At 49.0% G+C, this 17,101-nt stretch overlaps 1 protein-coding gene across 13 annotated transcripts in view; it reads right to left on the bottom strand.

The window, feature by feature from the left end:
• Positions 1–17,101, bottom strand: part of ACTR3B (actin related protein 3B) — a 145,731-nt gene that overhangs the window by 81,551 nt on the left and 47,079 nt on the right. For 12 of the 13 annotated variants that reach the window (XM_027574024.2, XM_027574035.2, XM_027574033.2 and 9 more), the window contains 3 exons: positions 14,905–15,048; positions 11,637–11,810; positions 9,983–10,075 (listed from right to left, as the gene is read on the bottom strand). In XM_027574024.2, coding sequence (XP_027429825.1) covers positions 9,983–10,075; positions 11,637–11,810; positions 14,905–15,048 — 411 coding nt within the window. The remainder of the gene's footprint in view (positions 1–9,982; positions 10,076–11,636; positions 11,811–14,904; positions 15,049–17,101) is intronic. The other variant, XM_035723325.1, reaches the window with a different exon arrangement.

Here is a 17,101-nt window from a genome sequence, read left to right as displayed (position 1 = left end):
TCTGTGTGCCTAACAACACTTTTCTGGCTTGTGATCAAAGTGTATACATCTGCACCACCCCGCGCGATCCATCACGCACGCTTGTCAGTCTCTTACTCGATCTCTCAGTCTTCCCCAGGAATGATGTCCCACTCACATGGGGACCTCCTAGCTGCCCTCAACACTCCCCCGCGGCCGTCCGTCTTATCGTGAGCCAGCTGGTGGCACCAGGTGTTGCCCTCGGCGCCACCGGCGTCGGGATGCCTCAGGTTCAGTACCAGGCAGATTTTTCTGCCCTCACTCAGTCGGCCCTGGCCCTGCAGCGCCAACTCGATTCACTGGCCTCAGTGGTCCTCCAAAAGAGGCGAGGGCTCAACTTGCTCACGGCCGCACAAGGGGGGCTCTGCCTCTTCTTACAGGAGGAATGTTGTTTCTATGTTGAGTCAGGGGTGTCCAAGAAACTCTGACCCAATTACAGGAACGAGTACATCGCCGGTGGGAAACACTCCAGCGGACAACTTGGCGGGATACCCTCTCACAACAGTTCCCTTGGTTCGCCCCCCTTGTCAGCCCCCTCCTAATGCTCCTCCTCATAGTAGCATTTGGTCCTTGTATTCTTAATGCCCTTACTAGGTCTATGACTACTTAAATTGCTAAAATCAGACTCCAGTTACTCCTCACTATCGCCCCTTAGAAGATGATGATGCCCTCTCAACTAGGTGTTTAAAGGGGCATCAAAGGGGGGAATGAGGGCGTCTGGGCTCAGTCGTTAAGCATCTGCCTTTGGCTCAGGTCGTGATCCCAGGGTCCCGGGATCGAGTCCCACATCAGGCTCCCTGCTCCGCGGGAAGCCTGCTTCTCCCTCTCCCACTCCCCCTGCTTGTGTTCCCTCTCTCTCTGTGTCTCTGTCAAATAAATAAAAAAAAATCTTTTAAAAAAAAGGGGGTGTAATGATAAGGGAAATCTGTGTCCTAAGAGGGCCCACCGAGCCAACAAGGGAGTCCCAGCCCCCGTCCCAGGATTCTTCCGGGTTCCTCTCCCTGCCCCACTTTGGGCACGTGCCGAGAGTGCCCAGTATGCAGAAGTAGAAGTGTATAAACTGCCCCCTTTGTTTGGGCTCGGGGCTCAGACCTTTGGAGATCACTCTCCTCTGAGAGCGTTAAATAAACCTCCTATCCTCCAAGATCTCCGAGTGCCGCTTGGTTCTTCCATTGCGCGACCCAATCCAGGTTCCATAACAACACAACCCTGCACAACTCTTAGAATCTGACCTTTCTGTGGGCTCGACCCAGGGTCTTATCTTGTCACCTGTATACTCTCCCTCGGTGACAGTCACATCGATGATCCTCAAAAATCTAACTCAGATGTTCCTGAACCTCTAGCCTAGGTATTCAACTCAGCATCACTGGAAGCTGGAACTCATCTTCTGACTCCTCAGCGGGCTCCCCTTCTCCTGCACTTCCTATCCGAGTAAATGACATCCCCATCCTCCCAGATGTGCAAGTAAGAAACCCAAACCTCTTCCCCGCCTCCTCAAATGCCATCAGACACTCCAGAGCCTCTCTCTCATCTCTCCCCACCCACCCACCTTCCTCCATATCTCCTGCCACTTCCCCGGTCTGGGCACCCACCTGCCTGGCCTGCAGCCTTCCTGGCCCCAATCATTTCTTCTGGTGTAGCACTTCTAAAACTTAAATCAGATTGTGTCACCTCCCTGCACAAAACCCTCAATACCCTTAGGATAAAAATCAACTCCATGCAAGGTCCCTCCAGGCGGACAGGCCACACCAGCTCTGAACCCCGTTCAGTACACGGCAGCTCACATCGCCCCTGCTGTGGGCCCCACGCACATCCCAGGCTCCAACCTCCCGTGTCCGGTCCAGAGATGCTGAATGCCTTCCAGACCTACACGTGCTCTGCTGGCCTTCAGCCCTGATCCTGCAAACAGGTTTCTTCCACCAAGCAGCATATCCTTCCCCTCCTATTGCTGCATTCCCTGCTCAGACACAGCCTTCAGGACACAGAGTGGGTCTGAGCAGTCCCTCGTGGCGGCCATTAGCCACAGACAGCCATTTATGTTTAAAGCCAACAAAACTCTAGGTGCTGTTCCTCCGTTGCACTACTCACATCCCAAGAGCGCCGCAGCTGCACACGGCTAGTGGCAACGCTATTACACCACACACAGACCAAGTCCACCATCACAGGGAAGTGCATAAGGACACGGGTCAGACACTGCTCACCAGGAGCGCTCCCTCACACCCCCGTCGGAGTGAGCGCCCTCACAGCTCACTGCCCATCTGTGTCCTCAGGGCCCACGGTGAGGCTTCTGCGGGTGCTCGTGCACATCTACTCGGCATTGTCAGCACAGTGGACGTGTCACTGATGCCTTCACCATTCGGGTTACAGTGAGCTTCTGAGAGTCCTCGGCTTGGCAAGTCAACATCCCGTGGTGGGACCCCCGTGATGGGCATCCCTGCTTCTCCCCAGTGACACGAGAACCTTGCAGTTCCAGATACGTCAGCAGGACGCACCATAGAGAGTTACCGGGAATACAAGTGTAAAATGAGGGCTGAGCCAGGAGAGTTCTGGAACCTTCTCTGCCCACTACCCTGGGGTTTGTTTCCCTCTTATCTGTTCACGTGTCAGACTCGAATCAGGATTTCATCTGAATAAAAGGCCTATTTAGAAAAGGGTTGGAAAAAAACAGTAATAACATGTATTTTTCTCTCTTAAATATTAAAGATATTTGAACTAACTCAATATTAAGAATAAAAATAATAAATATAATTCATTTACTTTGCAACATGCTTCTCTGATTTAAAAGGCATTACCGGGCGCCTGGGTGGCTCAGTTGGTTAAGCGACTGCCTTCGGCTCAGGTCATGATCCTGGAGTCCGGGGATTGAGTCCTGCATCGGGCTCCCTGCTCAGCGGGGAGTCTGCTTCTCCCTCGGACCCTCCCCCCTCTCATGCTCTCTCTCTCTCCCTCATTCTCTCTCTCAAATAAATAAAAATCTAAAAAATAATAATTATAAATAAATAAATAAAGGCATTACCATAATTAAAATATGTATACCCAACTCAAGCCATTTGTCACAGAAAAATCATTCCTTGAACTATATCGAGATGTGTTCACATCTGTTTGACAAACATAATGAATAAGACTTTTTAACAACTCCCAACCCACTATGTGCTAAAGCACATTTTTTAAATTTTTATTGTTATGTTAATCACCATATATTACATCATTAGTCTTTGATGTAGCGTTCCATGATTCATTGTTTGTGCATAACACCCAGCGCTCCACGCAGAATGTGGCTAAAGCACATTTAACAGTATTTTATCGCTGGCCCTGCCCTCCGTCCTAGATTTGTTTCCAACTACCTTCAGTACCACCTTAGGATCCACCCGAAACAGATTTCTGAAACACCTGCCCCGTTCTCCCACTGCCACCTATGAAGTTCTGTCTCCCCACTCACCCCCCGCCAGGCCAAGCCTTCAGACTCTGCTCAACTGCCACCTTCTGCAGCCTTTTGGGATCCCCTCCAATTAAATGCAATCTGCCCCTTCTCTCAATTACCATAATTTGCATGACTCACTTTAATGACATTTAGCTTGTAGTGGTTCCATTAAAATTATTTCAGTATTATTTGTAGCTTTTTTATAAGCTCTTGAAGACAAAAACCACCTCTCATAGACACATCCTCTAATTTGGCAACAATAGGGTCTTGCATTTAGTGGGGGACTCATGCATGTGACAAATGGAATTCAGAAGTAGAAGACATCCAGTTACACTACAAAGCAACTCAAACTTGGCTTTGCCCTCAAGTAAAGATTAAAGTTACTAAACACTGACCAATCCGAGAGTGAACTAGTTGCTAACAGTGGTATTCAATTTAGTTGCACATTAGAATCACCTGGGAAGCTTTTAAAATCCAGATGTCCAGGCCCAGCCTGGTTATATCAGAATCTCCGGGGTGGGACCCGAGCACGTGTATATTTTTGCACTCTAGGGGTGTTGGCCATAAGCAGCCAGGGCTGAAAATTTCTTGTTTCCAGAAGCACCTGCTCCTTGTAAGGACTTGGCCTTTGGGGAAATCACAGGCCTAACCAAGACTGGACCCTCACCTGAGTCCCCCCATCCAGTCCCCACCTCCATAATGTAGCAGCTGAACAGAGAAGGAGGCATGTAAATACATATCCTTCTAATCTACAAGTCAGAATGAAATAAAAATTAGATCGGGACTACTTTCATCTAAAAAATTATGGGGTGCCCGGCTGGCTCAGTCGAGCATGCAACTCTTGATCTCGGGGTTTTGGTTTAAGCCCCACATTGGGTGTAGAGATTACTTAAGAATAAAAATCTTTTTTACCATAGCACATACCCTCCCCAATGTCCATCACCCAGCCACCCCATCCCTCCCACCCCCCACCACTCCAGCAACCCTCAGTTTGTTTCCTGAGATTAAGAATTCCTCAGCGCTGAGGGACACCTGGGTGGCTCATTCGGTTAAGCATCTGCCTTCAGCTCAGGTCATGATCCCAGAGTCCTGGGATCGAGTCCCACATGGGACTCCCTGCTCAGCGGAGATCCTGCCTCTCCCTGTCTCTCTGCCTGCCATTCCCTCTGCTTGTGCTCACTCTCTCTCTGTCAAATAAATAAATAAAATATTTAAAAAAAAAAAAAAAAAAGAATTCCTCAGCGCTGTGAACTGTGTAAGACTAATGAATCACAGACCTGTACCTCTGAAACAAACAATACATTGTATGCTAAAAAAAAAAAAAAAAAAGATAGCAGGAAGGGAAAAATGAAGGGGGGGGAATCGGAGGGGAGATGAACCATGAGAGACGATGGACTCTGAGAAACAAACTGAGGGTTCTAGAGGGGAGGGGGTGGGGGGATGGGTTAGCCGGGGGATGGGTATTAAGGAGGGCACGTTCTGCGTGGAGCACTGGGTGTTATGCACAAACAATGAATCATGGAACACTACATCCAAAACTAATGATGTAATGTATGGTGATTAACTTAAAATTAAATTAAAAAAATATTTTTTAAAGATAAATAAATAAACATAAAAATGAAAAGCTGTTTGGCTTTTATAAAGATTCTAAGTTTTCAAAGCCACCTCTTATTCTCATCTGGCCACCATTTCTGCTTTCTTGTCTACAGGCCTGAGTAAGGTGTTAACTCAGGGGCCAGGAGCGCCTCAGGTGTTTTCAACAGAGCCCGAAACAAGCCTCCTCCAAGAAACCACCAGCGGGGCGGGGCGGGGCGGGGGCGCCTGGGTGGCTCAGTCGGTTAAGCATCTGCCTTCGGCTCAGCTCATGATCTCAGGGTCCTGGGATCGAGCCCCACGTTGGGCTCCCCGCTCAGCGGGGAGTCTGCTTCTCCCTCTCCCTCTGCCCCGGCTCCGGGTCCTCACTCTCTCTCGAATAAATAAGTAAATAAAATATTTAAAAAGGAAAAAAAAGAAAAGACAAGACACCAGCAGCAGTTACCGGGAGCAGCGGGTCCGGTAAACCCCCTAAGCCCTGGCCGGCTGCGCTAGCGGCACCACTGGGCGCAAGCCGGCCACAGGAGGACAGCTATGCCCGAAGCCGAGGGCGGACCCTCAGGGCCGCGAGGAGCTGGCTCGGCGCCCCTTCCTGCCGGGTCTCTAGGGTCTCACTGCTGCCAAGTCGGCCCCCACAGCAGCCCAAGTGAGGCTGCAGGGACTGGAGGGGTGGTGCACAGTGGCTCCGGGCTCAGGAACCCAGCACCAGGAGCTTGGAGGGGCGGCCTACCTACGCGGCTTGTGCGCCGCCCGGAACATCACCTCTTTGGGCACCTCTGTGGCGCTGACAGGCCACCCCAGCTCTCCTCCATGGCCGCCCCTGTCACGTGGCGAGCCGGGCCGCCGGGCCCTGGGACCAAAAGAACAGAGTGAACCTGAGCCACGAAGCCCCAGGAGAGCCATCGTGACCTTACACGGTGGCGTCTCTCCTAAAAGCAGCCCAGGGCCACGGGCCAACGCACGGAGGCCACACCTGGCATACACAGCCTGGTGAGGCCTGGTCTGGACAGTGTTAGGGTTGGGCTTTCAAAAGGAATTACCTCGACCACAGGCTGATGTTTTCAGAGGCTCCTCCTGCCGTCCATGCGTCGTCCACGGCAGCTTTGGCAGAACTGAGTAAATGCGACACAGAACCAACGGCCTGAAAAGCCAAAAATGTTTACCGTCTGGTCCTTTGCAGAAGAATCACCCTGAGGAGCAAGCCCTGCAACAGTCCCTTGCTGGCAGGTGTCTGAAGGGCCTCTCCATTAAACCTCGATGTCCCCATGAAGCCCGTGTTTTGGAAACAAGCCCCTTTCGTGGTGGCCATAGAGGACACAGCGGTACCCAGCGGACCTTCCACCGCCCTCCCCACCTCCCGTGGCCCAGAGGCACAGCTGGCCACGTGACAGGGATGCCCATGGAGGAGAGCTGGGGTGGCCTGCCAGCACTGCAGGGTGACCAATGAGGTGACGTTCCAGGCAGTGCCACCCCACACCGAGGTGTCCCTTGAGCAAGCAAGGAAACCTGCGCTGCTGAGCACAGAGATCTCAGGGTTCAGTCTTCCCGTAACACATTCTAGTCCCCTCTGGTACCTCACAAAGGGGGCAAAGGGGTGCAGTCCCCTCTGCGTCCCTCCCTCCCCACAGGGCACAGAGCCTGGCCATATGACAAAGGCTGCGATAACCCTGCAGAGGCCGCCACAGAAGAACTCGTGTGGCTGAAGGAGCGCAAGACTGACTCAGCACAAATAACCGCGGCCAGGCTCACACCCTCCCCACCACAGAGGAGAGACGACAGTCCTAAGGGTGAAATGTCAGGGACAGGCTTCCCCTCTTTGGAGAATCATCCCCCTTCCACATTTGATGTAATTTTCAGTGTCATGTGCTGAAAGATGTGGGACATGGCCTGGACTCAGACCCCAGCCGCACTGCTTAGCAGCTATGTGGCCTCCCCTGCACTCAACTCCTCTCCAAGCTCAACCTTCTGATCTGTAAACAAGACCATCGTCCTCCACAGATGTGTGTGAGGATTAAAAGACCAAGTCCCTGCCCACGACCAGCCTCGGCAGACACAGCAGGGCTGCCCGAGCCAGCGGCCACCTCGCGGGAAGAGGAACTGCAGTTACCTCACAACACGGCTGTGAGGAACACGCTTCATCCAGTTCTAGACACGGATCAACACTCAGTAAATAAGCTGTTGCTATTTATTAAATGATCTTTGAAAGTCTGTGAATAACATGATTTTTTCAAGAGAAATCTGTTCAGAGGCGGAGATACTCAGGCTGTTTCCGAACAAGGTCAGGGACATCTGGATAGCAATTAACCACAAAAAGGGAATCTGAAATTTCCTATTGTTCAAAAAATTACATTTAGAAGCTCAATCACTTTCTCCAACTTCCTGAGCACAGGACTGATAGAAATCTGAGACTTTAAAATATGTTGGGATGAGGCGCCTGGGTGGCTCAGTTGGATAAACATCTGACTCTTGGTTTCAGCTCAGGCCATGATCTCAGAGTCACGGGATCGAGCCCCGAGTTGGGCTCCACCCTCAGCAGAGTCAGCTTTGGATTCTTTCTCTCCCGCTGCCCCTCCCCCCACTCACACTCTCCCCCCCCCCGCCAAATAAATAAATAAATAAATAAATAAATAAATAAATAAATAAACAAAATCTTTAAAAAAATACATTGGGAAATGCAAGTCGTCAGGCTAATGTCCTTGCATGAGTCCCACTGCCGGTCCCGACCCTCCCCCGCCACACTGCCCCCCAGCCTCCGTATGCATCACCCAACCGTCTACACCAGCTCTGCGTTCACCTCCCCCAGCCCGAGGCCCGGGGAGTGGCATGCACAGCCACCGGCGCCAAGGGAAGGTCCCCGCGTGCGCCTCCTCCGCCCTCAGCCCACACCCAGCAGGAGGATGACTCCGAGGCAAAGTGACGAGCTGGTATCTCCTCACTCTCACTCCGTGAGTGTCACCGGGTCTGACCAGCCTGGGGCTGCTGGTGACACAGCCCAACCCTTCTGTCAGGTGAGGACGGGGAGACCAGCTGTAAGCAGGGACTGTGCAGCACGGATAGCTTCTGTGGCCGCTGCGGGGGAGTCACCTGCAAGGGTCTAGAAAGTGGGTGGAAGTGGAGGCTAGGTCCCCCAAGTGGTGAGAGGCCAAGTACCCGACCCGAGCAGCCTCTGCACAAGACTTTCTCGTTCCCAGCCCCCAAGTCTCACTCTCCCTCCCTCCACTTTATAAGTCATACCCTCTCCCTTCTTCTCTCTGCTGACTCTGTTATGAGCACACTGCTGTTAGCAACGTAAAGACCCTGCACCTGGAAATGGCACCCCAGTGCAATTACTGGTCGGACAGGAAGGAGCAGGTGCCCCACAAGGGAGGACACAGGAGGCCGACTCCCTCAGGGACCCGGGGCAGAACACGGTGAAAGGAAAGACGGTGCCCTCTTTTCTGAGCCGCAGAGACTGTCCTCCCCGCCCAACCGCACCAGTTCCAGTCACCGGGGTTAAGGAACCCGTCCTGTGACAAGAGACGTTAAGCGGGAGCAAAGGAAGCCTGAGAGCAATCTGCTCCATGTGGCCCGGGCACCTCTCGCTTTGCCTCCTTCACCCACCTCTGGGTCAGTCCGCACAACCTCCAAGGCCATCTCTTCCTTCGAGAATCCTAGAAATCACTGAATGGGAACCACAGTGTCATGAGGAAGACCTCACCGCACATGAGCAATCCGTAGCCACTGCTGGGAGCTGTGCACACCTGCCCCTCACCTTGGGGACGAGGGGACACAGCTGGCCTCTGGTGAGAGTTAAGAAGGGGGAGCAGGGCACGTGCTACTCGAACAGCAAAAACGCGAGGCCTCAATCCCCCGGTCTGTCCTCAGTTTCCCTTTCTTGCACATTTTACTTGAGGAGAAAGATGTTAAGAATATGCAACAAATAAAAATAGAGTTATAATTTTTTTACCCATAAAAAGTCACCTACATAGTGAATTTTTTCTAATAAAAATATCATTTGTTAACCATGAAATTTCCAATAATTTTGAAACACTGGTAGAAAGTAAAAGCTATCCATTCCTCACCCCCAAAGACACGGCACAATCATTCAACTCCTTTTCTCATATACACACGCAAACTCTATTTTTACATAAAATAACATAATACTATGTGTAAATCATATAACTTGCTTTCTCGCTTAACAATACACACTGTGGACATCTTTTAATTTGAACTTACACGATTTACCTCACTCTCCTTAAAAACTGTGTAGTATTCCACTGCACAGATGAAACAAGACTTAACAGCCTTCCTCCCTGAGCCTGACTCTCTCTCCTGTCACACGCCGCCACCCGAGTCCGGGTGAGGTAGGCCGGAGCTGTGAGGCCCACGGCTGACAGCCTGACGCGCTCTGGCAGAAGCCAGTTTACGATGAAGGCCAACAGACCTCCACCCTCTGCTCTCAACACGTGGCTGTCAGCAATTTTTCCTTTTATCCTACAATGACATGGACTAGATTTTTCTCATTTCAAGGTCCAAAATTCCTCGCAATCAAAGAATTTTGGAGAAAATATTACGTGACCATTTTCTCTTTGACTGTTCCATCTCAGGCTCTAACTTCTGGCAACACCACATTTGGCACCAAACCTAAATATGCATGAAACAAGACCAGTGGATTTCATGGAAAGCATGAGGGGAAGCATCACTTCTTTCAACCAATATACATGGTTAAGGTTGTCCAGTTTAAAATATAGCTTGCCAGATGAGAATAGAAAATCCTAGAATATTTAAATTAAGTATCTCTAGTTAACTGAGTCGTATTTCTGAATCTTTGAGTCATCCGCAGTCTAAGAAAGATATTTTACCATCACACTGGCCTTCAGCAAAGCCTGCTGAGTAAGAGTGAGACAGGAATGTCTGCATGTTCTTTACTGCTGGAATGAAATCAAAGCACCTTACCCAGGCGGCTTATACCTTATACAGCGGGCGGCGCACATCGATGGGGCAGTTCTGTATTACTTCATCAACGACGTCTGAGATGGAGTCCATAAAATCTGGGTTGGCAAACTGAATTTTATATAAATATAAAAGAAACATTATACATTTCTCTCAATACGACAAAACTCTTTTTAAAAAGTAACTTTAACAAATACAGGATTTATCATTACCTTTCAAAACTTTAATTGGAATGTATAATACGTCAAATGAATCCCATGTGACTGTGTATAGTGATGAAGACATATGTCCCCTCAAGAGAGGAGATGGCTGGGTTTAGTGAAGGAAAACTAGCAAACTGAACAAAGAGACCAGCCCTGCGTTAGGAATACACGGTGTATCATGCTGATAAGAGACTATAAAAGCACATTCATGATACATAATGAGAAACACCATGAGTACATAATGAGCATAACACTTATGAATATTCGTATCATGAAAGTAATTAGCCAAGATATTACCAAAAAAAAAAAAAAAAAAACCACACTCAATGAAAGAAAAGATCACTGTAGCGGGCTAGAAGATGGGCGGGGGGGTACCCTATCTGATGACGGTGGCTCTATTTTTTTTAAGCAGGCTCCACGCCTGGCTCACGACCCTGAGCTCAGAACTCAGGACACTGAGATCAAGACCTAAGCTGAGATCAAGAGTCAGACGCTTCACCGACTGAGCCACCCAGGTGCCCCCGACCCGATGATGGGGGCTTTAAGATGACATAACCAGCATGGTGATGACCAAGCTGCGGAGTGAACAATCTTACACTTAATTCTCTAAGTTAAATACGCTAAGGTATAAATCAATTGCATTTTAAGCAGACTTTAAAAATCAAGAAAAGCTTTCATGTACATTAGTCTCCAGGAAAGAAGGTAACGCCCAGTTGCTCTCTAGCTATTCACCAGACACTGTCCATCTCATGTCTGTCTTAAGTCATTATCACCAAAGGCATATGCGCGAACAAGCATGACGCTATTAGATTACAGTAACTCAGACATCCGTGCCACTTCCTATACATACAAAACAGTCATATATGCACCAAAAAATAGGCAGCAATTTGTAACCTAGTGAATATAAACTGAATTAGGCAGGAAAATATACCAAAATACAAATGAAATGCCTTTTATTTAAACCTTAAAATGTTGCCTCATACTTAATGCTCCTGCAAAAGTAATAATTCTTCGTGACTAATAGTTAAAATGGTGATATCATAATTCTCGCACTACGTAACTAACGTCAAGGCTCGTCCTCCTCCGACAGAAACTATCACCAAGTGTCCTGGGTGAGAACCTGGGACTAGGAAGGACAGCCATGAAAGGAGGGAAGAGCCCACGTTACCGCACTGTCAGAAACCGGCAGCTTTCCCCTGGTCCCTGAGACTGACTAGTTTTCCTATCAGGGTGAGATTGATTTTAATTCCATTACCCTCCACCGCTCTTCCCAACCACCCACGGTATGGTCAGTCATGAACTATCTGACAATCGGGTCTGTGCAGAGGCAAACTGAAACCGCCGCCCAGACACGCGGCAGACGGCCCGGGGCACGCCAGCCTTGCTCACACTGCTCCCCACGCACACAAGGTGGCAGCAGTACCCCACGGACGCCCGACTTGCACACTCAAAGGCAAACCTGATCTCACCTCTGGGTGAAAGAAAATTTCAGGTCCCAGGAATCTTTCATAGCCAACATCTATGATGAACTTCTTCTGGTTGATCGCATTGATACCCGTGTACTGCTTGATCCATTTCCGGGGATCCACGTCATATTTGGCAAATTCCTTGACTATGTCAGGGCAAATGTAGCAGTACTTCTCCTGCAAACACGAACACAAAGAGAGAGATGTCCACAGGCATTAACTAGGCAGAGTCTCCGCCCGCTAACAAATACCCAGTGACTCCATGCCTTAAACACAGCACAACTGCCGTGTGGACGCGCCGTCGGGCCTCCCACTCTGTCCTCCTTCACAGCCGACAGGGCCATGCTTCCATTCTGGACAGGGAAGCTGGCTTTCTCAGTAGCTCAGCTATAAATCTCAGCCTTCCTTTAGCACATTTTGTTGCCATATGATCTGAAACAATGTCTAAATGTGTCTACTAAGTGTCCTATCTCGGGGCGCCTGGGGGGCTCATCTGGTTGAGCTCTGCCTTCAGGTAGACCTTGAGTCTACCTTCAGCTCAGGTCATGGTCCCGTCAGGCTCCCTGCTCAGCGGGGAGTCTGCTTCTCCCTCTCCCTTTGTGATCTCTCTCGCTCTCTCTCAAATAAAGGAAAATCTTTAAGTGTCCTGTCTCATCTTTCCTTTACTCCTCTGAGGTCCCCCTCTGGACCAGCAGACGTGCGCTGAGTGCAGTAGACTAATCCTCACGCCTACCATGACCAATAATTCGGTTGTGAGCCCGCTGTGCAGTCTGACATGGCACGGTCACGGGCTCTGTGACAAGTATTTACTGAGGGCCTGCGCACACGGGAGGTACAAAGGAACAAAACACACACAGACCCCTGCTGCTGGAACACACGCTCTGGCTGAGAGCTGGACAGTAAATGCCGGCCGTGGTAAATAAGTAAATGACACAGTATGTTATAAGGTGGTGGATGCCCCCGAGAAAACAGAACAGGCAGATGTAGACGGGAGGACCGGGGGCCCTATAAGCTACTGCTGCATGAGAACCCGCTGATGCTCCGCACCCCGGCACCGGCAGCCAACCTGAGATGCGCCCAGCGTTCCCTCAGCATCTGGTAACGAGTGACTGGGAATCTTTGCCCCCAGAGCTGACCTCAGCAAACCAGCAGGTGGCACGGGGGTACCAGCTTCTGAAAGTAAGCGTTCTGTGGGCAAGAACCAAGCGGGTTCTGTTCACCAGCGGCACTGCGTCGGGCGCACGGCTCGTGCTCGTTACACATTTTGGGAGGACCTCTGCAGGTGTTTTCCTGATACTAAGTGCAAAGTTTTTTAGAATTCCCGAAATGTATTCTAATACCATCCTTAATATACTCTTGCACAATTCTAAGACTTGACAAGCCAGGATTGTTACCATCCCTGTGTTCCCTGATGCTAGAGAGAGGTAATACAACTTTAAAGCTACCAGGCTGGAGACAAAGACGTTAGGCTGTCAGAGGCCTGGTCCGTTTCCTGCAGCATCTCAACTGGCTTCACAGATCCATAAAGAGCCTCAATCGAGTTGGCTGGAGGGTGGCAGTGTGAGTCTTAAATTCTGGAACCTGCTGCAAGGATGCTGTGTGCCTACTCACGACCATGGGGGATGGCCACGGGAGTAACATGACACTGGTGTACCTCCCAACCACTCTTGCCAGAATCTTTTCTTTTACAGAAAGCAGAGAGGAGACAATGAACAGCAGGCTAAGCCACACAACAGGGCCAGCACAGCTCATCCGGAGGGCACAGGAGGACTCCCAGCTTTCACCGCTGAGCAAGACATGGTCACAACCTGAATGGCAAGCTCCAATTTCAGGGCCACAATTGGACCCCGGACAGCCTGTGAGCAGAGTACACACTGCCACAAGGACCAGGACAGCACAAGTCATCATACTCAGAAATCTTTACTAAAAATGGAAATTTCACACTCACCAGGTGGACCCCTGAGTGTCAGGACAAGAAGTTCAATCCTGATTCACATTAGTGACAGATTTGGGGTGACAAGGGAACATGGATCAAATATCCAAATTTCTTTCGTTAACGAAAGGCAAGGAAAAAGGGAAAATCTTGGGAAATATTTTAGTCTAAAAAGAAAGTCTTATAATACTGCTGTAAACTCTGCCCCCAGGTTTGCCCAGGGCAAACTGTTCTAGCCCTGGGGGTACCCAACCCCTGACACTCCAGTCCCAGGGACGCTGGGGCAGCTAGCCATCCTACTAGCAAGAGCCCTGGCCTATACCAGTGCACCCTGTCTGAAAAATACCAGTTGTTACCAAGAGTGGCATGCAAAACATGGGGTCCTCACTGACGACTTTTCTTCGACCAGCCTGCTCCTGGGTGCTTAGATGGGAGGTGGGGGTTTAGGCTCGCCTCCCCTTAACAAGCATGTGTTCAATGAAACAGGAGATGCTCATGGTCACAAGTCACACTTCAAAATTACATTCCTCTCCAAAAACAAACAAAACCCTTCCCTCTTCAACCACGATAGTTATCCTTGTATTACTAAAAGTCTCTTGCATTTTGGTTAAAAAAATTTGTCTTGATTTTGAAACCTAAAAAGAGAAGTTCCTTCAGAAAGGGTTTGTCAGCTGCCACACACAGAGTAATACAAAGACTAAACTGATGGATCAGGTCACGTGGACACTTTAAATAAGGACCAGTGAGGCATTTTTCTTCTAATCTTACTGATTTAAATTGCAAAACGTCCTGTGACTTCTCCAGCGGTGGTACCAGAGTCTAGAAAACGCAGATGGATTTTGTTTAATGACCTGAGATTCTAGAATGGCACTATTCTCAACTGTCATTCTCAGGACACAGAACCTCACCCAAGTACCAGCCATCAGTCTAAGTACTGGCTGACTCGGCTGAAGTCCCAACACCGCTGTTGCTGGGGTTTGCTCCTTATTCCAGACATGAAGCACAGAGGGCGATATGGAAGGCACATTCCGTTAATTGAAGGTTCCATCGAATTAGGTTCCAATTAAATGATGCTGTACTACATGCACCTGTGCTCAATACCAGTTATCAAGCTGTTCGCATTTACAGCCAGAACCGCCACAGCATTCACACGCTCAGAGGAAAAGGCTAAGCTCTGAGGCTTTCAGCCCTTTGACTCAAGTGGCAAACAGAATAAGACCCACATTTTCGGGAGGGGAGAGGAAGAAGGGTGGGAGCAGGGGTGATGGCAGAAGGGGAAGTGTCCAAACACCATCTCTCTCTCACCCCCAAACCGGCCCATTTCCCATCTGTTTTTACCTTAATGGCTTTTGCGGTCTCCAGTGATTGCTCAGGAGGGATTCCCACCTCCCTCTCCCTTAGCAGCTGCTGAATGAAATACGTAATATCTCTACCTGCAATCGGGATGTGTTTGATGCAGCTTCCAATGACATAACCTTCTGCCTAGGGAAGAAGAGGAGGCAGAATGACGGGAATGAGTAACTCCAGCGGGCAGAGCTCCCCAGACTCTCTGCTTCCTACCCCCTCGTAGCACAGCATTTACTGAATCCCCACGCTGGGCAAAGCTCAGGACTGGAGGTCTTTTAAAATGACTGCATGCACAATTCCCTTAATGTAACCTGAGACTCTCTGGAAGCAACCAAAATGATTACATCAGAAAAGTGAAGAGAAAAACCAGTGCATTTCCAAAAAGTCATGCCGTCTGTCAGAACAGCAAACTGTTTTACGTTCCTTTAACAAGGAAAAAACTTTACCTATAAACTGTTAAACCAACTATAAACCTACTTATATTTAAGAGTCAACAATCTGGTTAAGTACACAGGGCTTAGACTCAGACAACCTGGGTGCAAATCCTGGTTCCACGACTGTCCGCTGAGTGACCACGGACAAGCCTGTCAACGCGTTTCAGCCCCAAAACCTTCATCCACACCATGGGGCAAACAATACCCCACATGTGGTTTACAACAGAGACTTAATGAAACAGTAAGTCAAGCACATAGCACTGTTTGGGGGATGTACTCGGTACTTGATAAATGGTCCCATTTATTGTACCAAGAGCTGCACTTGTGAGCAATAATTCTGATAAGTTACCCTAAACCCTGTGCAGTTTGAGACCAGTGCTGGTCAGGAGCTGGGACCCTCTGGCTGGACTGCGGGACCAGGAGAGTACTGCAACGCAGAGTTCGAAGGCCAGCCCCAACCCCTCACCAGCCATTCTGGGGGCACAAGTTGTTCCGGAAGCCAGGGCTTGGGCCCACAGCCCGCTCGCTCTCTGGGGGCTGGTGGCCATAATGGATGGCTTCCTACCACAGTTCCATCTGAAAAGAGGAGACACTCCAGGCTCCACATTCCAGCACCACTTCTGTGCCACGTGCCCATGGGAGACAGGGGACGGAAGTGACTGCCAACCTCACCTTATGGGCAGGTCGGAACTAAGGATTACCAGCACCAGACCCAGTCGGCAGTTAAGCTGCAAGGACAGGTGCCCAAATTCCCCTCGTGTGTTTTCTGATGTACCTGAACTCTAGAAGTAAGAAAAGATTTGGCCTCTCCACAGTGTCCAAGCTATTTGTGAAATATTTAAGATGGAAATAAAAGATATGTACAAATTATTAAAGTAAGAAAGATTAACTTAAACTCACAAGAATACTAGCTAACACAAACTATTCACAATTATTATATTCTATGCATTACATGTAGCATTTTCTAAAACGAAGTCAACCAGCGTTAAGTATTGGCTTCATCACAACATTAAAAAACATTAAAAAAAAAAAAACCCTACATGTCCTACAACAGGAAAATAAATGAGTAAATTATCCCATACCTACATGATAGGCTATATGCAATTATTAAATATTCACAGAATATTTAACCATAAGAAAAAATAGTAGAGATAAGTTAATATGCAAAACATAACTTCAGGATCGTATTATACAATTAGAATACACAACCAGACATAGAATATTCCAATTTTGCTTAAAATGTGCATCCTTGTGCACCTAAGAAAAAGAACTAGGAAGGTTCTCCAAACCAAAGCATAATGCGGTTCTCTGGGCAGATTTATGGGTCATGTTACTTTCTTCTCCACATTTCTCTGTTTTACATAAATTTTGTACAACAAATGTAATTTTTATAATCAGAAAAAAACTGATAAAAAGACACAGATAAAAATTTTTAAAAACACTTCCTCAGTGGACCTGTACACTACATGAAATCTGTTTTCTCTACTTCTCCTCATTTGAGACTATGGGTTGGGCCAAGCAGCAGGCCTTCCAGCACCTCCACCCCCGGGGCTCTGTCTGCACTGAGGTTTGAGGGCATGATCTCAGAGAGAAGCCCGATGCTAGAATTTCCCAGTCAGCATTACAGATCGAGGAGCACTAACTCTTCACAATGACCCAGGAGAGGAGTAAGTGCACTGACACAGGCCTGGTGCTCCCAGCCCAGGATCTGCAGGTGGCACCAGCGCCTGCCCTGTCTCTCCCGACCCCTCTCC

Source organism: Zalophus californianus, chromosome 12 (assembly GCF_009762305.2).
Source record: "Zalophus californianus isolate mZalCal1 chromosome 12, mZalCal1.pri.v2, whole genome shotgun sequence".
Taxonomy (NCBI): domain Eukaryota; kingdom Metazoa; phylum Chordata; class Mammalia; order Carnivora; family Otariidae; genus Zalophus; species Zalophus californianus.
This window is presented reverse-complemented; position numbering and strand designations above follow the sequence as displayed.